This window comes from Dreissena polymorpha, chromosome 6 (genome assembly GCF_020536995.1).
Source record: "Dreissena polymorpha isolate Duluth1 chromosome 6, UMN_Dpol_1.0, whole genome shotgun sequence".
Taxonomy (NCBI): domain Eukaryota; kingdom Metazoa; phylum Mollusca; class Bivalvia; order Myida; family Dreissenidae; genus Dreissena; species Dreissena polymorpha.
The window spans coordinates 23,275,728-23,299,537 of NC_068360.1; the positions used below are offsets into that span (position 1 = coordinate 23,275,728).

General features: G+C 35.9%; 1 protein-coding gene and 1 long non-coding RNA gene across 3 annotated transcripts in view; one reads left to right on the plus strand and one right to left on the minus strand.

Moving 5' to 3' along the window:
• Positions 1 to 21,175, minus strand: part of LOC127836064 (uncharacterized) — a 31,258-nt gene extending 10,083 nt beyond the window's left edge. Inside the window, exons 1-3 of one of the 2 annotated variants that reach the window (XM_052362487.1) lie at positions 20,703 to 21,095; positions 7,930 to 8,064; positions 7,059 to 7,717 (exon numbers count right to left, since the gene is read on the minus strand). In XM_052362487.1, the coding sequence (XP_052218447.1) occupies positions 7,227 to 7,717; positions 7,930 to 8,064; positions 20,703 to 21,090 (1,014 nt within the window). In that variant the 5' untranslated portion in view covers positions 21,091 to 21,095 and the 3' untranslated portion in view covers positions 7,059 to 7,226. Of the gene's footprint in view, positions 1 to 7,058; positions 7,718 to 7,929; positions 8,065 to 20,702 lie in introns of those variants that run through there. The other variant, XM_052362488.1, reaches the window with a different exon arrangement.
• LOC127836077 (uncharacterized) lies at positions 17,356 to 20,147 on the plus strand. The gene is made up of 3 exons (XR_008028576.1): positions 17,356 to 17,887; positions 18,103 to 18,249; positions 19,179 to 20,147. It is a non-coding gene; the product is annotated as an uncharacterized LOC127836077 (long non-coding RNA).
• Positions 21,176 to 23,810: the final 2,635 nt, after the last annotated feature.

Consider the following 23,810-nt stretch of genomic DNA (forward strand, 5'->3'; position numbering starts at 1 on the left):
AAAAAGGCCTATTTTAGGCCGCCACTTCACGAGCGACCAGGGGTCTTGGATTTAGTAACGGTAACTTTGCACGGTACGTGGGGATATTTGCCGATCAGAAAGGCGCATCGTTTAAACAGTGGTTACTTCGCTTGAACATCATCTCGTTCGTGACCTTGGGACGACCTTAACGTTGCTTACGCAATGTATGTACACGTGAAAGAAAGCGATTTGTTATTTAATTTATATCGAATGAACGGACTGTGACCTTTTCACACTTACTAATAGGATAGTCCAGCGTTGTTCCGATTGATACAGTCGTGTTAAACGTGGGACGTTTTATAATCGTTACTGATTGGTTTACACTACGAAAGTGTTGAGACGAGAAATGCAATACTTCTTGTGTGTTGTGTGAAGGATATAAACAAAACGGTGTGTACTATCAGGTGGTGTTCGGAGTTTAAAATAAGGCTTCAACAAGCGGTAAATGTCATCGCCAAACGGAATGTAAACACTGGGTTCGAAACATTCTACACAACGTATACAATGAGGTGGAAAAAAATTACTCAAAAAAGCACACGTCTTCACGTTTTTTGTGTGCATACGACTTAAAATAAGAAGAAATGAAGTAAATCAGTGTAGTGATTTAAGGTCACTTTCAACAGCCTTGCTGTTGAGCTAGCTTTTCAGCGACGTGGTTAGAGTGTCTGACTACCACTCCGGAGGTCGTGGGTTCGATCCCTCATAAGAGCACAGTGTTTTTACAATAATGGCGACGAGGCAAACACGAACTGTGATTCAGAACGTGGGAGTGAGCTGTCTAATGGCCTTAAGGAGCCGCTTGTGAAGCGGTCGATACTATAGCAAAGTGTCAATGTGACATGCTGTAGCGGGCATGTCTGGCCTTGATACATTAAGAAGGGGAGGGAGTGTAGTGATTTAAGGTCACTTCCAACAGCCTTGCTGTTGAGCTAGTTTTTCAGAGACGTGGTTAGAGTGTCTGACTACCACTCCGGAGGTTGTGGGTTTGATCCGCCATTGGAGCTCCGTGTTTTTACAATATCAGAATCTAGAATCATCACCGTAATACGTAAGCCGGATATATACAGTTATCTGCACTTTAAGTGAAAGTGCATTGTGTTTGACTTTTTTTTAGGAAGACGCAGTTCAATTAAAGAGACACTGGCAATAAAGATCGCGTTATTAGGGGCAACAGGACCCTCGGGTCTACAGGTAGTGAAAGAGGCTCTAGCACGGGGCAACACCGTCACCGCGCTGGTTCGAAGCACCGAGAGATTTGACTGAGAAACATGAAAATCTTAAAGAACATGTAAGTGGTTTAAGACACAGGTGTTGGGCGCGTGGCCAATTCACTTAAACACTTTCAATATGTAATAAAACAACATTTTTCTACACTTTGACAAAAAACACCAACAACATGCGCCCAACACCTTTAGGCTCAACTCATACGAATCGTGAACTTACCAATGTGCTCATTACGTAAACATTATGTTATCTGTAACGACCCCTGGCGAGATAAGATTTGTGCAACTTATATTTTGTATAAAATACCTTAGTACGAAATTAGTCCGACAGTAAGTGTGAACATTAAATTTAAACAAACGGGTTTTCTCAGTAGTATCAGACGATACACAGCACGTGCTTTATAGTGGCCTTTTTATGGGTAATACAATATAAAAATGAAAATAGTGCTCCGTAAAAATAAGAATAACTGTGTATAGCTATATGATAAGCATACATAAATTGTTGAATATTCAAAACAATTGCTAAATAATATTTCAAAGCCTTCACCAATATTTATGGTAAATTTGATCTCTATATGATTATTTATCATTCAAAATGATGTTTTCACTAATTAATATCATAGCCACATGCTAACCACCTGTGATCAGCACACTCCTCACAGCAATGACGTTTACAAAGCGTTCACAGTTATACGTCTCAAATGTACATGTTGTTAAAATGCTTCGTCGCAAACAAATACTTTAAAGTTCAGTGATGAGTTGACAGTCACAAATTCTGTGAAAAGTTGCAATATTGTATGTTCGCGTAAAAGTGATTTCTTTACTTATTGTTCGGATTAACTTTCAGTATGGATTAGTTATGTAGTTATTTTTCGGGAGCAAGCTGAATTTGCTGCTTCTCCCCGACAAAAAATCGTAAGACTGACTCGAGAGTCAACGGAACGTTCGAAACGTGTCCGAAATTTGGCCAAACGCAACCTGTCCGAAAAGAACGATTTTAAAGGCAGACGTGCTTATGGCTTAATGTAAACATACACTCATGTTGCACTTTCAACCACGGTTGCCTCACGAATCGATATGAATGTGAACAATATTTGGAATAAAAATATGTTTTCGTTACTGACTTGAGGAAGTATTCGTGTATTTATTTGAGTTTCAATTTTGGTCACAATAACGATTTTGTTGAACTACATAAAATTATATATATTTTGTGATCTTCGTGTCTATATCCCTTCCTATCCCCAACGTTATCAACATATTTAATGTGACATGTGAATCATGACATCTATTACACATGTGTTCACACATCTGTATCATTGGACTTATCTGCCATTATTGTCTGTTCCATTTTTGTCAGTTGCGAACAGATCAGCGCAAGACGAGATCCATTTTAGTTGTTCGCGCTAGCGGACAACTAATGTAGACGGAGTTATGCAAGTCAGTCTGCTCTTAACTACGCTAGGAACGATAACAACCGCATCTGCTTGTTTATACTTCACCACTGGTACACTGCAGACAGCTCGCGTTTGTATGTAATCAATAGTGTTTAACAGCTTGTGCGACGACATTGGCCAGTCTAGTGTTTAAGACCTTCTGCGACGACATTGGCCAGTTTATCATTGAAATCTGTAAATATTGGCTCCTTTCAGGGAAAACGGGGCTTAATGCGTTTCAAAAAAGATTAGCCTGTGCAAAGTGATTAGCCTGTGCAATGCGCACAAGCTAATCAAGGACGACACTTTCTGATTTTATGGTGTTTTTTGTTTAAAGAGAGTCTCTGGTACTGGGATGACATTTAATGCATATGCATTAAGCCCTGTTTTCCCAAAATGAAGCTTAAATTATCATTTTTTATAAATGTTTTGAAAAAAAAGATAAAAGTGATAATAACTTCAAAGTAACCTCGCTGACAAGGGAAATAAACAAAATCACTTTTAAATCAAATAAACAAGCAATGAGTTCTAAATTTTTACCTTGTGGCATTTTTTAGTAAACATCTAAAAGGGACCTTTTCACAGTTTGTCATTAAATGCTTAATATTTATAAATGTAAATATTGGATCTTAAAAGCTCCATTAAAAAAAACAAGAATAAAATTAAAGAAACAAAAAAAATTACCCACAACTGGGCTCAAACCACTGATCACTGGAATAAAAGTCCATCCTTGCTCATACAATGAGAGATGTATTTTATACTTTATATGTATAAGTAATCATCGTAGTATGAAAAAATATAACGGCAACAACAGAACTCTTCAAATTATTAAATCGTTTAATTTTGTCAATTTACAAAAACGTGAAAAGGTCACTTAAATGTCTTCAGACTTGCAAATTGAATGAGTTCAATACACTGTCAGATCTTACATCATTAATAACTTACAGGTTTAGTGGTTGCCCGTTAGCCTGGGCCAGTAGATTTAATTAAGCACAGGAAACTCTTTTTCAAAAGTTGGTTACAGTTGGGCTAAAAAGCAGGGCAACTAGCTTTTTCAAAGCTTGAACAACTCAATCCAATAAAACATAGAGTACAAAGTGGCGACTGTGGATCAATTAGGCCTAGGAAATTATTCAATTCCGGCTCACAACAAGACACGATGCATTAAAAGTCTGTCATGTCGGCAAAATTGTTGCTCAATAATTTAAAGAAAATATATAAAGAATTAGATACACATAACACAACATGTACATGATTGTAGGCTTGTTATTTTTTGGCAAGACAACCGAAATTCAAAAGATGGTTGCCAGTGCAGCAACCAATTGCAATAAAAGAGACATGTTGTTGTTATTTTGTCTAAGTTATCTCTATAACATAAATATGAGGATAAACAGTGCACACACATCTCGACCTGTGCTTTAAGACACTCTATTAATAAACTTTAATGGGATGTGTTCATTTCAAACTTGCAATATAAAAAGCTTTAACATAATTTTGAAAACTGAGTTGCGTCTAAGATTATGCAATAGCGAACAACTTCGATGCCTTCAGCTCTTTGATTTGGTTAATAGTTTTTGTCTCCGTGACATACGGCGTTGTTGACAAAGCGCTATTGCCGGAAATAGTTTGCGCGGACGAAATGAAAGCCATCAAGGAGAGACTTGCAAATTTTGAATAAGAACAGGAGCTCGAAAAGGAACGCAGTTTTCGATTAAATCATGGTTTGTATACGTGTTTTTGCCTAATCTATGTACTGTTGACATCGGAATGAATCATAAGAAGATTATGACTTCATAAAATACAAAAATAACGTTTTATAAGTGAGATTGGCGGGTTGTTGACTCGCTGACCTGAAAATATTGGCTTGTTGTTTCATTCCGTGTTTTGTATAGATGTTCTGAAGGTGTACAACTCATTGTTTATACTCAGGTCCTGGAAGGCGCTCGTGGCTTTCTTTGCAACTATTTGTGCTTTAGTTGAACATCTGGGACAGGGACAGACAGTCGTGTTCGATCAACTGTTGACCATGATCGATTCAATACATAAAAACAACACCCCGCTTTCAACAATCTACGTGAATGCGAATTCAGCATCGTCAACGGTTACCGTTTCTCGAGTTAGAGGAGAAAGTGTGTACGTGAAACACATGGACAATGACCATGGCTTGTACGGAGCATTTTTTGGAGGACAGTCCACATTCACTGGGTTTCTGTTGCAAAGGGAGTACGACGACAGTCAAGTAGATGTATGAAACACACAAAATGTCCTTCCAAAAATAATAAAATAATTATACTGTTACATTCTGCGTTGTTAATTAAGCATCTCATTTTACATGTTGCACATATAAACTGTTCAACGGAGTGATTGTTAAGGTCTCGATAAATATTCGCCTTGAATAGTTTTATGAAACGCTGTTGTTCTCATTTTGAACAGAGATAATGATTTGTTTTAGATGCACATGGTTAGCTCAAAAACATTCTACTATATAGAATTTCTTACCTCAGAAATATATGTCACAGAAATTCGCTTTTAGTGCAGATGAAATTAGTACTTGTTCAATTAGTTTATATATAAACACAACATTGTGAAACATGGTTTCACGCAGTCATTCAGAGACAACAAAGAATTCCTGATTAACCCATTTATGCCTAGTGGACTTTCCCATCCTTCTAAATTGGATCAAGTTATTTCCAAAATTAGGGATGTGTAGTATATTTATTTCTATATTTAGAATATTTCTTACAGAAATTCCTTTAAGCAAACAGCGAAGACCCAGATGAGACGCCGCATTATGCGGCGTCTCATCTGGGTCTACGCTGTTTGCCAAGGCCTTTTTTCTAGACGCTAGTCATAAATGGGTTAAGAACACATAAATCTTTCCACGCACCTATGGCACTTTCATGTTCACGTATTAACTTAACTTTTCTTTTATATGGATTGTTTAGGGAATGTCATAATATTTTGTTCAGCCCCCATAGTTGTACGCAAACGAAATTCATCGTCAATTGAATTCTTCTCACATAACATGCGCCAAATGAAATCTTATTTTTAACTAATCTTTCAACACTAGAATTTGACAACAATATGGACACTATGGACATTCCTTCAAGGCTTTTAGACATTCTGCTTAAAACTTTTTTATAACGCACGCAGTCCTTTACTTGAAAACATGTTATACGTCTTGCAAAAAAGGAATCGGTTTCTTAAGCACTTATATCGAAGAAAGGTATAGTTAAGTTCAAACTCGTTTGTTCTTTATATTGTATCAAACCTGTGCATTAATTACGCAAGCAAACACTTGGTTATATGTCGAAGATTTTACTTTCATTCTGACCACACTGTTTCTCTAATTCTAAAATGATACGTTATGCTTAAAAACTATAAACCGTAAGTTGTTTTGGTAATACAATTTGTTGTTAAACTTGTTTAGCTGTGTATCATATTTTACTAGCAGACTTACCACAGACAGCCCCATAGACAAATCAGTATTGATCATAGATCATTCATCAGCGGACAGAAGACTAAGCTCCCTCCAAAGAGAACATTCTTCATAGAAGTATTGTTTTTCGTTAACAAATATGATAAGCTGGTGTGTTTTTTAATTTTCCTTATACGATATGTCGTAAGATAAGCAAATAAAAGTATATACTATAAACCAAAGTACATCTTAATTTTCAAATAACCATCTGGTACTTTATAATAATGGTTGTATAGTAAAACAATCATAGAAACCTTTTATCCGCTATTAGCATGACATTTTCAAAAAGACAACAAAAACTGATAGTGTGAGCAAAATCTAGTCAACCATTGGACAAACATATTAAAACATACCATGTACCTTTTAACTTGGCGTAATGCAGGTAAAAGCGCAATCATGTTGTAAAAGGCCATATCACACAGCTTGGACGTGTTACGTTTGTGTCTTACACTTGTATTATGACAATAATGATTTTAAATCGCATACGGTCACACAAAGTGTGTGTAGATTGGGAAGGAGATATGTCTGCGGTCACTCCGAAACCTCTGATCCAGGTAGGGACATTGGTACCTGCTGTTACATGTATGAGCTCGTAGTGTATAATGTGTACTGCCAAGTGTAGATTTCGCAACGCAAACAGTTGTAAACACCAAAATAAATAATATTCTGCATGATATTATATTGACACGGAATCATAAGACTCGAACACTGAGTTTATGTTGACAAAAATAAACCAACAAACCTAGGAACTAATATGCGAAGGACGCTGTGGACGGATATTGGCAGAACTTGATCCCGCCCGCCCTCTGTGAGTGGGGGCATTATCTTGGCATATGTTACGCTTTCGAAAAGCATTGTACAAAACATCGTCTTAAAGATCTAGAATGACATTAAAACTACGCCAACAATAACGAATATTTTATGTATAAGCAATCTAATTGTTTATTTCACGACATTGCCTTAAAAAAGAACAGATTTGCAATTGTTTGCATATAATAGACAAAAACGTATAGAAATTATAACTTAAATTATCAAGTAACTGACATTAACATTTCAGTTTTAAGTACAATTTCATCCCAAAATCGGAGAGGCAGGATAATGTTGCATGAGCAGAAATCCGGAGAAAGTTGACTGTCCCCCATAGTAGGCCCCCTCCAGAGCGTGGTCTATGGACTCAAAGTGACGAACGGACACGGATTGCCCCTTGGTTAACACAAGAACAACGTTACACGAAGCGGAATCATATTGGTGGCCGTTTGAACCATTTACGAGCAGTGTGCATACTGCCGTGTTTTCTTTGTAGATCATGTAATGGGCAGCATGGTCTTCATGCGTCATCAGTGTCGTTGAAAACACGTACAGTCCATCCACCGGAGCCGTGAAAATACCAGTGACGGCGCTATAACCAGCAGCGGAGTTCGTCGAGTCTATGCTGGTGATGACTTGGTCAAATCGTATGACCTGTCCGGCTCCTTGGTGCGGGATATACTGCGATACATGCGCATAAAATGCAATTTCCGTGCCCTCTGCCACTTGTCGAGATTGGAAATGTCGTCGTCTTTCTAATAAGTAAAAATATATAAAATATAAGTATCCACGTACTTGCAAACATTTTCATATGAACGTCATATCCTAGTAGTATATATCTCTATATACAACGATTAGGTTTGAAACAAGTTTTGTCTCATACGCAGCATCATATATATGAAATTTATAAATAACATAAAATAAATATTAATATGAAGTGATATGCGTTCTAGATGAGTAAGCAAACCTTCGGCAAGCTGGTTTTCCAAATGTTTCCTAGCGAGTCGCTCATCATTTAATTGCTCACTCATCTTTACCAAAGCATTTTCCAGCCTTTCAAAGCGATCAGCGATCACATCTATTGATTGCGCCTCTAAGTGAACTAAAGAAAGCAAAATTAACACAATTACACTTGTTGTCATGATGTTTATGAATCCTCTCACATGCATCGACTATCCTAATTTGGTTATACTAGCTCTCTTATCTTTCTTATCTTAGTGATTTGATCACTGTTTCTATATTTAAATATCATCTAAAGCCCCAGTCCACAATAAACTTAAACAATACCATCCTGACTGAAATTAATTCTGATAAACATCGTACTGAGCAAAATTTAAAACGTCGAAGTAAACTTGGTGGAAATATATAAAGATTTTGTCCGTATTTACTCCATAGTTCCTGTGCAAGCGATAAGGCGTGATAAATCTGAAGATAACGATTGAGTGCACTAGACAGCGTAAAGTTAATTTTTGACGCGTACAAAACGATTTTGGAAATAAACCAAATTAAATATGTTTCTTTCAAAGGAAGTCGTTCAAATGTATAAACAAAGCAGTTTCGTTTATAAGACAGGACGTCATTTAAGAATTATTTTTGGTGGATACGGTCTTTAACGATAATCATTTGCCGGAGCGCACTGTCAGGGCAATTCTACAAGACATTGCCATGATTAGTGCTTCCTTTAGATGTATGAGTTGCACGTTGAAAAGTCGTTTTCTCGTGAATTAACTGTATTATTGACACTATGCATACCTGAATTAAATACTGAGGTGTAGATAATATTTCTGGCTGAAATATTGTTACAAGAACTAGTTTATATGTAATGTTCGCCTGCATGTTGTGTTTGAAGGAGTTATATTGTTGATGAATACTTTATTTATTCCATTATACATCCCAAACAAATTGTGTAGATATTACATATATAACAAGTACAGCAGGAAATGTGTTAATTTAGCACTAAAAGTTTATTTATATTAGAGTGGTTAAAAATTTAATTTAACAATCGGTAGCATGGTCTTTTTTGGAGTTAGCCTCGACCACAGAAGTACAATATCGTGTTAAATTTGTGTTTTCTTATTTTTTTGTAGCCTGACCAATGACGTTGTTACCAAAGCCGGATAGGCTAGCGTTGACGATATTCGTGCAATCCATTGACGGCGTGCAAAGTTTTCAGAAGGACTAATGCTCAAACGGCGGCAATAAACGATATAGTGCTCATTATTTATAAACCTAATATGTTCGAGTGAATTAACATGATGAACTATCCATGAAAATCCCTACTGATGTTCTCTACGCAAACACTGCGATATTTCACAGAACGACACGTGTTTAATACAATAAACAAATACTATTTACTGAATTTTATTGTTTCCGTGACTATTATAATAATTAAATTTAATAAAAAACAAAATAATAAACATGTTTTTATGAACCTTATACATTTGGCTCATCCCATACAAATGATATAAAGTAGCAATTCAAGTATTTAACATAATGTTTAATCATTAACCGATCATCCTTTGCATCATTTCACAGTATTCGTAGCCTATGTTTTAACGTCTGTATACAATTAAATACTGAACATATATTGTAAACATATTATTATAATTCAGACTTTCATTCTTAGAGACGATATCTTATTTTGGAAATGTATCTTTGTTTAAAAAGTATGAAGTCATCGGGTGCCAAGCTCGGAATCGTATTACGTTAATACTGAATGAATGTTTGTCTTACAAACCCATGCAGGTAATTTCTTTTAAACGCTGTTCATAACCAAAAATCTCATTTGATTAATAAAATAATAAAAAAATCATTTTACTTGCCATTACGCATTTTATATATTTAAAAAATGTATTATTTTATGTATTTTTCATTGGACGTACACAACCAAGTTTTCCAATGTTTCACTGTGAAACTGAATTGCGTTTACACCTGAATTTTAAATTATAGCATGCTTTTTCTCGAAAGACGTTTGCATTGAAAATAAGATATGGCTGTTTGGTTTTATTTCAACGTGCCTCAGAAAGCCTCGGTGTGATGCCCCCAGCCTCAAGCTGGGAACCAGGCGATTTCGAAAATCAAGTTTCTTGTTGGTTATTTTTCTTGAGCTTAATTTTTCTTGGGTGTTAATAGGAAAATGATTTCCGCGTCCGGCTAATACTTTTGGCATGTTACGTAAACACATTTTGGTTTAATTATCTCTCATCATCTTGATGCTAAAACCCATTGCGTGAGTATTTTACATATTATAACATTTTGTATTAAAATTGTTTTAGATTTAAATCTTATTTCCTAAAGAATGTTGAATTTAATTATGTATTTTGCATCGATATTTTGGTCTTTCGTAGAAAGAGTTAGTTTACTTGTTTATGAGGTATTTTGTACATACTGGCAATCGTTGTTGTATTGCTAAGATTAAGTTAACTTTTTCTTTGTATGTTTCAGTAATTTACCACATACACGACTGTCTTAACATCTGTAAAATAAAAGATAAACACGGAATGTTTGGACTTGGTAACTGGCGTCTTTTCGTAGACAGCATAGTAAATTAGCCATGGGTTATGTACCACACACCGAGGTTATACGAACCACACATCGAGGTTATGGGAACCACACATCAAGGTTATAGGAACAACACATCGAGGTTATAGGAACCACACATCGAGTTTTTGCTGATGGCAGCTGGCCTCAGGGTAAGCAGAAAAATGACGGGAAAAGCTATGGAAGCATACCAAGAAAAGGTGAATATATATGATCAACAGTTAGACAGTTTGTGGGAAAATGTGCAAAGAATTATTTCTACTAACATTGACAATGTTGATTACATAACATTAAAAACGTTGAAAAATGAAGTGTTTGAAACATTTGTTAAATATGATGCAAAGGGACAAGAATATCTCAGTTATCTTCAAGGCATTAAAACTGAGGAAAGTAAATTGCTTCTGTCCAAGTTCTCATCAATTATAAATTCAAACCGTTTACAAACTAACGCCTTCATAGATAACTTACGTACTGTCAAATACGATAAACATGAAAGGTCGGTCTATAGTTCCACACCCACCAGGTCGAGTCAAAAACAGAAAGATCAATTTGAAGCAGAACAAATCTTGACGGATCTAGCCGAGTTGGAGAGAGAGAGGGTAAGGATAGATGAAGAAGAAAAAATACAAGCGGCAGCTGTCGCAAGACGTAAATCGGAAGTTCAGATACAAATAAAACTGTTAGAAAGTAAAAGAGAATTGAAAACAGAATCTAAAGCAAGTACCGAGTTAGACCTACCTATTGAAAACAAATATGCAAGAACAGCAGACTATGTTACACAGACATCTACAGTTAAACATGAACATTCTGATGATCATGAGTTAAATATGCCTGCAAAGGATATAACAAGATACCTTCTTAGAAGAGACATTATTATGTCGAGGTTGACACAGTTCAATGACAGACCAGAAGATTTCCATGCTTGGAAGGCGACTTTCATCTCGGTCAAGACAGAAATAAGTGCTTCTCCAGCAGAAGAAATTGACTTGATGATAAAATATTTGGGTAACCACTCCAAAAGACAAGTTGTTGCTTTAAAAGGTGCATATATCAATAATCTAAGTGCTGGTTTGGAAAAAAATTGGTCCCGGTTAAATGAAACATATGGTGCAGCAGAGAATATATACAGTTCCGTTATGAAGAAATTGGATGCGTTTCCAAGGTTTACAATACGAGACCCACAAAAACTGTATGATCTATCAGATATTTTGGTTGAAATCCAAGGACTTAAGCAGGATCCCAGCTATTCAGCCATTTTGTCCAGCTTCGATTCATTTGTAGGCGTGTCTCCAATTGTGGCCAAGCTGCCTCCAACTATGCAAGAAAAGTGGGCTACTTTTGCAAGCACATATAAGAAAAACAAAGGGTGTATTATCCCTCCATTTACAGTGTTTGTTGACTTTGTGAACGACCAAGCCAAAATTAGGAATGATCCTAGTTTCAGATATGACCTCACAACAAGCAATAACACCAGAAGCGGTCTCACATCAGTCTTCACGAAGAAGTCCTTTGATGTCATGAAAACTGAAGTACCAGCTGAAACCGAAAGTGTAAAAAGTGATAAGTTGTGTCCAATTCATAATGCTAATCATAGTTTGATTCAGTGTAAAGTATTTAGATACAAGTCATTAAATGATAAGAAAAGGTTCTTGTTTGAAAACAAGATATGTTTTAAATGTTGTGTTTCAAAGAATCATAAAGAGTGTGATGTTAACATAAAGTGTGAAGAGTGTGGTAGCACCAGTCACATTACGTTGATGCACAACAGTTCACGTTTCGGAGGCGAGGTGCAGCATGGCGGGGAGGGAAAGCAGTCCACTCCTGTGAATTCCAGATGTACAGAGATTTATGGAACTGGTGTAAATCACCCTAAGTCTTGTGCCAAAGTGTTACTTGCGAAAGTGTATTGTAACGATAACCCAGATAATATTGTACAATGCTATGTGATCATAGATGATCAGTCTAACAAAACTTTAGCAAAACCAGAATTGTTTGATAAACTTTGTGTAAAAGGTGATAAGTTTGATTATTGTATCAATTCATGTTCAGGCACCTCTTTTGTATCTGGTCGCAAGTTAAATGATTGTACAATTATGTCACTAGATAATAAGGTTAGCTACAAATTGCCAACTGTATTAGAATGTGATGATATGCCTGGCAATAAGGATGAGATTTGTTTGTCAGAATATGCATGCCAATTTGCACATTTAAGTCATGTTGCAGATAATTTGCCATCTCTTGATACCAATGCTGGGGTACTAATGCTTATTGGTAGGGATTTAGTTGATGCACACCATGTTTTAGAACAGGTCACAGGCCCTCCGGGTACACCGTTTGCTCAACGTCTTGGTTTGGGTTGGGTTGTTGTGGGTGAGATGTGTTTAGGTCAATTTCATGCCAGTAATACTGTGAATGTTAACAAGACTCATTTGTTGACAAATGGACGTAGTTCTTTGTTTAAGCCTTGTGATTCACAGCTTTTGATAAGTGAAGCTGGGTTTCTTCAGAAGGATTCTGATATGAATGATGTTTCAGAGTGTGAGGCTATTTTTCACAGAAGCAGAGATGACAATAAGATTGGACTGTCAATTGAGGACCAGGAGTTTCTAGAAGTTATGGACAAAAACTTTTGTAAGGACGTAAGTGGTCATTGGATTGCCCCCCTTCCATTTAGAAAAGATAGGCAACGTTTGCCCAATAACTATGAGTTAGCCTTGCATAGGGCAAGGAGTCTGCATGCGAATTTGTCAAAACACCCAAATAAAAGACTTATGTTTGTAGAGTTTATGGCCAACATCTTTGATAAAGGGCATGCAGAGGTAGCCCCTCCTTTAGCAAATGGAGAAGAGTGTTGGTATTTGCCTATTTTCAGTGTGACCCATCCACAAAAGCCTAATCAAGTTCGTGCAGTATTTGATTCATCGGCTCAGTTCAAGGGCATGTCATTGAATTCAGTTTTGTTACAGGGTCCAGATCTGACCAATAGTTTGGTAGGCGTGTTGCTAAGATTTCGCCGCGAACAAGTTCCTATTATGGCTGATGTAGAACAGATGTTCTATAGTTTTTTGGTCACAGAGAAGCACAGGAACTTTTTACGGTTTCTTTGGTACAGGGACAATGACCCAAATCTTGATCTGATAGAGTATCGTATGTGTGTCCATGTTTTTGGAAACAGTCCTAGTCCAGCGGTAGCTACTTACGGCTTGAGGAAGTCTGTAGAAAATTCTGATCTTGATGTTCGTGAATTCGTTAACAACAATTTCTATGTTGACGATGGTTTAACGTCACAACCGTCTGTGGAAAGTGTTGTAAGTTTGGTCAAAAGAACTCAAAATGTGTTAGCTGAAAGTAAAATACGGTTGCACAAGTTGGCATCTAGCAATGTTCAGGTGTTAAAGCAGTTTCCAGAAACTGACCTAGCAAAAGGTATCAAGTCTGCTGACTTTGATAGAGAAACTGATCATGTTCAACGTAGTTTAGGAGTTAGTTGGGACTTATGTTCAGATAAATTTATCTGCAGAGTTCAGGTCTTAAATCATCCTATTACCAGACGTGGGATCCTTGCTTCAGTAAATAGTGTATTTGATCCACTAGGCTTTTTGGCACCATTTGTTTTGCTGGGAAAGGTCATTCTGAGACAATTGGTGATTTCTGGTAAATCTTGGGACGATCCCATTGACCCTGGCATTGAATTAAGATTTTTAACTTGGAGGAACTCGCTGGATGACCTTAGTGTAATAACAATATCCAGACCCTATTTCAAGGTTTCCATGAACTGTTTGAAACACTTAGAGTTACATGTTTTTTCAGATGCATCGGAGACAGCTGTTTCCGCAGTAGCATATTTAGTAGGAGTAAGTGAAGGTGTCAAACATGTAAGCTTTGTATTAGGGAAGTCGAAACTGGCCCCTACGAGCGGACACACCATTCCTAGGTTGGAACTTTGTGCTGCTGTTTTGGCAGTAGAGTTAGCAGATACAGTCACTGATAAGTTAGATGTCTCTGTTTTCAAAACCACCTTTTACACTGATAGTAGAATTGTTCTTGGGTTATATTAATAATCAGTCCAGACGTTTTTACACGTATGTCTGTAATAGAGTAAACAGGATTAGACAATCTAGTATCCCCACACAATCGTGCTATGTTCAATCGTGCATCAATCCTGCTGACATTGGAAGTCGTGGTGCTAACCCTCAGCAGTTAAGAAGTAGTACATGGCTTGAGGGTCCCACATTTTTAAAGGAAATTGTGGTTGATATACCAGAGTTCTTTCCACTTTTGAGTCCAGATCATGACAATGAGGTTCGATCTCAAGCTAAAGTGTTACATTTAAGTGTTCGTGAAACTTCACAGTTAGGAACAAAACGTTTTGAGAATTTCTCTTCATGGAAGAGGTTGGCTGGTGCAGTAAGTGTTCTCAGACATGTGGCCATTTCTTACCATGAACGTCTACAGTGTAGGGGCTGGCATATTTGCAGTTCTGCGCAATCTAAGGAAGAAACTGAGAGGTTCATTTTGAGACAAGTGCAACTTGAAGTATACCCCAGAGAGTTTGAGTGTCTTAGCAACAATCAATCTCTTGACAAGAATAGCTCTATCCTGTCATTAGACCCTTTCCTAGATGGTGGCCTGTTGAGAGTTGGCGGTCGTTTAGGTAGAGGTTATCTCCCTGAAATTGAAAAACACCCTATTATACTACAGTGAAAACTCGCTATTAAGACCACTTGTGGGACTTTTCAAAAGTGGTCTTAATAGCGAGGTGGTCTTAATTCTGAGTTTTCATGAATTTGATGGACATATAATTACAACAACGTAAATATTCACTGAACTTTTATCTGTTTGCATACAATATAACAGTCATCCGTTTATACATTGTATTTATACATTGTACAAAGATAGTATTTCAAGTTGTTCATTAAAGAAGTGTAAATACATGTATATGTACTTTTCATCAAGATCCTTGATGTTTACTTAACGAATGAGTCAATTGTCGTCTGCTTAGCATTTTGTCGAATAAAAGTCGAGATTTTCTTTTTAGAATAGCTTGAACCCGAGTCTTTCCAATGCCGAATAAATCGTCGTTGAGATTTCCCATCACTTGCGTCGATCAAATCAATCTTTTCTTTTAAACACAACTCTTTCCGTTTTCGCTTATCCATTTTGAATAACGATATGGTATAAAAGTCGGTTTTTATATCCATCACGAACAAAACCGTGTTACTCAAATATCCTAACTGTTAAATTATTCGCCGTAATAAATCTTTAAAGTGTGTACCAAACAACTACCAATTTACCCATCAAAGACTCAATAATAATAATAGCTAATTGTCAATCAAGGGTTAAAATTATAACAAGTGCCGAAAATCTAACACCTGTGTCGCAAATCGATGCCAAAAACCGTTGTCGTTAATTGTGGTTAATTGGGTCAGAATGGCTTCGTACACAAGCCCGATAGTACCACAACATCAGATCAAGTAAGGTGTGAAAATTACTGGTCGCTTGGCGGGTGTCAATTAAGAACAATATCGATAATTGGTACTGATTAAAGTGGTCGTAATAGCGGATTAGCGGGTTGGTCGGATTAGTGAGTGTAACGACCATTGAAATATAGAAGGAACAAATCGGGACTGAAAAATGGTGGTCGACTTAGCGAGTTGGTCGGAATACCGAGGTGGTCGTAAAGAGAGTTTTCATTGTACCTGGTAGGCATCATGTTGGTAAGCTCATTGTCTTTCATTGTCATCAGGCTGTACATCATCAGGGCCGTCATTTCACAGAGGGTGCTATTAGGTCGAGCGGCTACTGGTTGATTGGTTGCAAGCGTGTGGTTGCAAGCATTATTTTCAATTGTATCAAGTGCAAAAAACTCCGAGGTCAGTTCGAATGTCAAAAAATGTCAGATTTGCCTAAAGAAAGGGTAACCCAAGCAGCTCCATTCTCATATGTAGGAGTAGATGTATTTGGCCCGTGGCAGGTGGTTGCTAGACAGACTAGAGGTGGACAAGCATTATCAAAACGATGGGCAGTTCTTTTTACGTGTTTAACAATCAGGGCCGTACGCATTGAAGTAATTGAAGAAATGTCAGCATCTGCTTTCATAAATGCTCTCAGACGATTTATTGCCATTAGGGGAAAAGTAATGGTTTTTCGTTCGGATCGTGGAACAAATTTCGTTGGTTCTACAGATGCTACTAAAATTGACGTTATCAATGTTGAAGATGACAAAACTAAGAGTTTTCTATATCATTCAGGTTGTGTCTGGTTGTTTAACCCACCATATAGTTCACATTTTGGTGGTTCGTGGGAAAGAATGATTGGTGTCGCACGTAGAATTCTTGATTCTATGCTTACAGGTTGTGGACATCTCACACATGATGTTTTGGTTACAGTTATGGCAGAAGTTATGGCTATCATAAATGCTCGCCCTATCGTGCCTGTGTCAAGCGATGTAGATGATCCAAGTGTTCTTTCTCCAGCTGCACTTCTTACTCAGAAACTCCAAGGTGATGAACAGTTTGTTGGTAATTTAGATCTCAAGGATTTGTACAGGGATCAATGGAAGAAAGTCCAGTTTTTGGCTGATCAATTCTGGGTTCGCTGGAGCCGTGATTATTTGCACACTTTACAGAAGAGAATTAAGTGGAATATTGAAGAAAATCCTGTAAATGTTGGGGACATTGTTCTTTTGAAGGATCAGGAATTGGTTCGAAATAGATGGCCATTAGCTCGCATAACTAGGGTTTTTCCAAGCGCTGACGATCGGATTCGTACAGTGGAGGTTGTAGTGTCAAAAAATGGAAAGAAATCCTTTTATACTCGGCCTATTGTCAATATGATAAAATTGATTTAAACTTCTGTAATTAGTAACAGTAAATTTTCATTGTCTAACAGAACCGAATAACCTGTGTTGTTGATTGACATGAACATAGTTTAGAAGACTTATACACACGATTTTGTTATGCAATGCGTAAGACTCTTGTATAGGAAAATAAATTCCAGCATAGTGTACATATTGCTAACTACAATATTGAATTGAATTGTATTATGATGACACAATGTATGTGGGTCATTTTGTTTTCTATTGTATTAAGGTATGTTTGTTTAATTTGAGACTTAAGTATTAATTTTTCTTTGTGATACTTAATGATTCATAATTTTTTGGTGATATTTGTTATATCAGGCGGGGAGTGTGATGCCCCCAGCCTCAAGCTGGGAACCAGGCGATTTCGAAAATCAAGTTTCTTGTTGGTTATTTTTCTTGAGCTTAATTTTTCTTGGGTGTAAATAGGAAAATGATTTCCGCGTCCGGCTAATACTTTTGGCATGTTACGTAAACACATTTTGGTTTAATTATCTCTCATCATCTTGATGCTAAAACCCATGGCGTGAGTATTTTACATATTATAACATTTTGTATTAAAATTGTTTTAGATTTAAATCTTATTTCCTAAAGAATGTTGAATTTAATGATGTATTTTGCATCGATATTTTGGTCTTTCGTAGAAAGAGTTAGTTTACTTGTTTATGAGGTATTTTGTACATACTGGCAATCGTTGTTTTATTGCTAAGATTAAGTTAACTTTTTCTTTGTATGTTTCAGTAATTTACCACATACACGACTGTCTTAACATCTGTAAAATAAAAGAATAACACGGAATGTTTGGACTTGGTAACTGGCGTCTTTTCGTAGACAGCATACTCGGTTATGGTGTTATGGTCTCAACCTAAACCATTGAGTAGATGAACGGTAATCACATTGAAATGTGTTCTGTTTTGTTGCTTTTTTATTTAAATCATTATGCTATGTGGTTATGTTTAATTACAATTTAGTGTTTTGTGAATAATATTCGACCAAGTGTGTGGGTACGAGTTCCATAAAACCTTAATGATTTGCGTTCACCGTTTCAAGGTTGTAAATTGAGTTTTGTTTATCTTCGACTGTTTTGTACCTGTGAAAATGTTTATTATCTCATTGTTTTGAAATTAGTTCCATTATATAAATAAAACCCTATGTAATGATAAGATTACTCATGTACTTATGAAGGTAAAGGTTCGTCTTGTGTATATTTCGTTTCCTTATCAACTACATGTATCATGCGTTCTGTACAAAGTTTAATGTTCAGCTTTATATAGTATTGCATAGATTTTACCTACAATCATGAACACATAATCACGCTGTTATCTGAATAAGCCCAAATTAGGTCAGTGTTTGATTTAATGTTGTGAAAAACATATCATTCTTCATTCAAATTCGTATGAAAATGCACCTGTTTTTGCTATGTGATGAATGTGTACGGAACAACGTTTCACAAGATAAGGTGACACAGATATATGATATATCTTACTATGTATAAACTAGTTTTTGGTATGGGGCAGTTCGCCAACGGAACAAAATATCAAAAATTACAAATAAATAAACTACAAACTCTTAAATCAAGTTTTCGTTTGCTTTATTATAAGTATCTTAGCATATGATGTTGTGAACACAGTTGACCATAGTGCTACAGGATTTGCAACGTTAAACTAATGTAAAAAAATACGTTTTAATTCAAGTTGGTGGTGCTAATCGTAATCAAAACGCTCTGCTAATCAGTCGGTGATCTTTCAGAGATAAACAAGTCTTACATTTAACTGATTCAGAATTGAATTGTTATATCAACCATATGTTGCTTACAGATACATCGACAATATGTTCAACCAATAATGGGGGCTACAGCATGATGCGATTTCAAAAGAAATCCTGAGAACATGGTCTGTCCCAATGACTCAACTGCACCTTCTAGGTAGTGGTCGCCGTTAACAGTACCTCGAACAGACACTGTTGCACCCTTTGATAATGAAAAAACAACATTCGCAGAATCGGAATACCACCATACAGATGCGGCATTTAAACCGAGCCTCACCACTTGCCTGTTGTCATGATATATCCCGTAAGACGAAGAGGAGCCTTCGTGTGCCATCAGTGTTGTTGAAAACACGTAAATACCATCGACTGGTGCCGTGAACACTCCAGTGACATTGCTCTAACCACCAAGAGAGTTCGTAGAATTGATGTTAGTGATCACTTTGTCGAAAACAATAATCTGGCCAATCGATAAATGTACGGTTGTTGAAAGGTATGTAAAGAGCGCAATTTCTGGGTCGTGAGCCAGTTGCCGAGAGCTGATCCGTCTTTCTATTCAATATAAACATGAATAATATACTATTGTGTTTTTTGCAAATACGTTATTCTAAACATCATTCATGCATAGTGGTGCCACTGACCAAAAAAAGATAATCACCTACGTGAATTTTAAGATAAATGTTGTCGGTTGTATGTGTCCTTCGTGTAAAGAGATTTTGTCAAGAAAACGTGAATAAAAGATTGTCTCATTTCTATATCCTCCAGCAAAGAAAACGTTGTAAAGAATCTTTTATTGAGCTGGTTATCCGATAACCATCAAATACATTTTCAACGTCCAAGACAGATGCATGTAAATCGATTTATTTTCGTTAACTTTATCAATTACTACACTGACAGACAAAACATGGTTATATACACGGCCTTTAATCACGGGCGCCATCTGTTTTGCGATGCATTTATAAATGAGCTATTGCTACTTCCGAGGTGGCGCTAAGGATCGGTTGTTACAAAATTTCACGGATAATTCTACATAGTGAATAGGTTTTATATGTTTCTTTAACATATTCCGCATTATTGATAAAATCAGGCAATTGTTTGCAATTCGGCGAAGATTAATTTATCCACACATGTACAGAAACATATAATAACAACCCATTTGGAAACGTGAGGACTTTCATAAGTTGTGGCATGGTAGAGTTTTTGAAAGCAAATCGACGTCTCTTGCTTATGTGACGAGCCTGATAGATAATGGGTTAGGATTGTATGTTTCTGTACATTTGTGGATGACTATATTTTCGCTAAATCGCACTACATTCCCCGATTTTAATAATAATGCGAAATGTGTTTGAAAAAAGAACCTACTCATCCTGAATAATTGTCCGTGAAATTTTAAACATCTGGTCCTTAGCGCCACCTCGGAATAGGCATAAGCTCATTTATTAATGCATAGCAAAAACATGTGGCGCACGTGACCAACGGCCGTGTATTTAAGCGGAGAAGTTTTGGCTAAATTGCACAAGTGTTCATGCAAGAATAAAACATTTTGCTTTCATATTTCAGTACAAAAATTAATTTACCTGTTGTAGCAAGCTTTTTTTCCAGTTCCATTCGAGCAAGATGCTCATTATTCAATTGTTTTTCCATTTCTACTCTAGCCTGATGTTCATTATTCAATTGTTTTTCCATTTCTACTCTAGCCTGATGCTCATTATTCAATTGTTTTTTCATTTCTATTCTAGCCTGATGTTCATTATTCAATTGTTTTTCCATTTCTATTCTAGCCTGATGTTCATTATTCAATTGTTCACTCATATTTTGGAGCAGCATCTCAAACTTTTCAACGCGATTATCGAAACTATCAGATGGTTTAGCTCCGAAAACATTTGTGAGTAGAACGCCAAGCATTATCATGATTGTCAACGACATGGTTTCTTTCTGAATCCAAACAGGTTGTGACGAAGCCATCAGTGCTTATGTCGATATATTTCGACTATGTTACTTGTCTTCGTGATAAGGGGTTCAAACGTTATCAATGTACGCATTCGTGTAGTTAAATACTTGCACACAAATGCTTATCATCTGTAAGTGCTTAATGTGACATTTTGATACAACATTAATTCACCAAGTAGCGGTTCTTTTGCATATGAACATTTTATACAGGTATTGCCTTCGTAACGTTGCATGTAAAAAACGTCTTAGTAATTAAGCACAGTTAATAGCAATTTCCCGAATACTGCTTTCACAATATTTTAGCACGACAAGTAAACTCAAATCATTTATTGGATACGTATACGTTATATGTACCTTAACATATAAGTGGTTGTTAATTTTTTTAATACCGAACTTACGGAGGTAATCCACGGATTTTGTTGGACAAACATGGTCACAGTTTATATTCACGCAAATCTCGTTAATCATTGTTCGTATAACCATTACTATAATAACTCAGTTTTACTATTTTACAAGACTCTTGTTTTTTCTTCCTATTGTGTTTTTTAAGGACTTTGTTATTAAATTCACACTAATTTAAAGGTATATTACAACAATATAATCGTGTTCTCTTATCACCCTGCGGCTCCATTCAGATTTGTTATTTGGTATATGAGGCATTCAATCTATTGAAGTCGCCACATGTGTTTCATACAATTGAAACATCTTAAACATCTTGTTCAAACATGTCTATATATGATATCCTCTATCTTATTTAGTTCTGTTAATAGTTATGCTTATTATAGTTCACAAACTGGGAACAAAAGAAACATGTTCTCAATCACTCGAATCTGTTCAAGAATACTTCAAAGAAATAAATACAAAGTCAAACAAAAATGATTATTTCAACGATGAAATACAATATCATATCTACAGGCAACAAATGGATTTTTTTAATTATGGAAATAAGCGAGGATCAAATTAGCAAATGTAAAAATAAACTGTTAAACTTATGAGCAATAAGCACTTCTGACTATTAACATTGAACGCATATATCAAATCAATAAAATATCGCATTCAACACAAAATTATTTAAATGTTTTCTACAAACAAGGATTTTCCTTGGCTTGAAGACACTGTCATCCCTATTTTTTTTATACGGAACAAAGAACCAAAAGAACCAAGCTATTACAAGCACCTAACTGTTTACTTCAGTCTTGAACCAAAAACTTTGCACTTGTGTAAGTAAATAACATACTGTAGGAAAATCAAGTAGACTTCTATAAACATCACTTTTGCTTCACCCTTCACGCATTAATACATATTAATGTAAATTGTAATAAATGACTATGGATGTTTTACTATACATTTTATTATTATTATTATTATTATTATTATTATTATTATTATCATTATATTGGCTCAAATGTACATTTTGTAGATTTATGTCAATCTTCATCTTTACTGTAGTTCTAAATTGGCAAACAATCTTACTGTTTCATTGATTTTCACTGCTTGTACAACTTCACCAAATGCTAAACTTAAACCACACTTGAACCGGAAACAAAAATATATATTTTGTTCTATCAATCTTATATGTTCACCATGTTTTATCGATGCATACCTGTCTGAAAAAAAACATGTTTTGTTCAGTTCTGTTGTGAATACCGTTTAATAATGTCGAAATGTTGAAACTATTCACGAATAAACGACTGTTTTTTTTTCAACCCTGTTATACCGGCGCATGAGAGTGCTGCCATGTTTTATGTCAGTAACGTAAGATAACCGCGGGCGAACTAAATAATGAAATGAATTAAGTTCTATAATGAAGTAGGTATGTTTGCATGTCAACTTTGTGACCTGTATTGCATATGTACATGAATATATATGATGGATTTTTGTGGATGGTGCTGTGTTACAACCCGTTTTGCAATAAACCCGTTTTGCAATAAAATTATTGCAAAACGGGTTGGAGTGTCTTATTGCAATTTTGTTTTTTTAAACAACCCGTTTTGCAATAAACCCGTTTTGCAATAAAATTATTGCAAAACGGGTTGGAGTGTTTTATTGCATTTTTTTTAACAACCCGTTTTGCAATAAACCCGTTTTGCAATAAAATCACCACACATTTATTTGCAATAATTTCATTGCAAAACGGGTTGGAGTGTCTTATTGCAATGAGAATTTTGTATAACAACCCGTTTTGCAATAAACCCGTTTTGCAATAAAATCATCACTCTTGTATTTATTCAAATGGATTGGAATAGTTAAAAGTGATGTTCAAATTTTGTATTTAAATAATATTGTTTTAAAATAGACAAAACTGTGAGTTAAAACTTAAAATTAAAAAGCATGGAAGGTGGTGAATTTCGAGATTTAATTCGATAAAACAAAACAGAATGTGTGTCGAAACGTGTTGAAGTGTCTTCATGCAACGTCAGTTGTGAGTTACAAACCGTTTCGCAATACAATCATCACATATATACTATTTGTTTCAAATTGATTTGAAACGGCATAAAGTAAGTTTAAAATGTCGCCTGCAAGGTAAATATGATAAAACTAGGCTGAATGTATATATTTATGAAGTGATTTTCACCAATTGGGGAATTAAATTAAGACAACCCAGAAGTGCAATAATTTTATTGCAAAACGGGTTGGAGTGTTTTATTGCAATTTGTAATTTGTATAACAACCCGTTTTGCAATAAACCCGTTTTGCAATAATTTTATTGCAAAACGGGTTGGAGCGTCTTATTG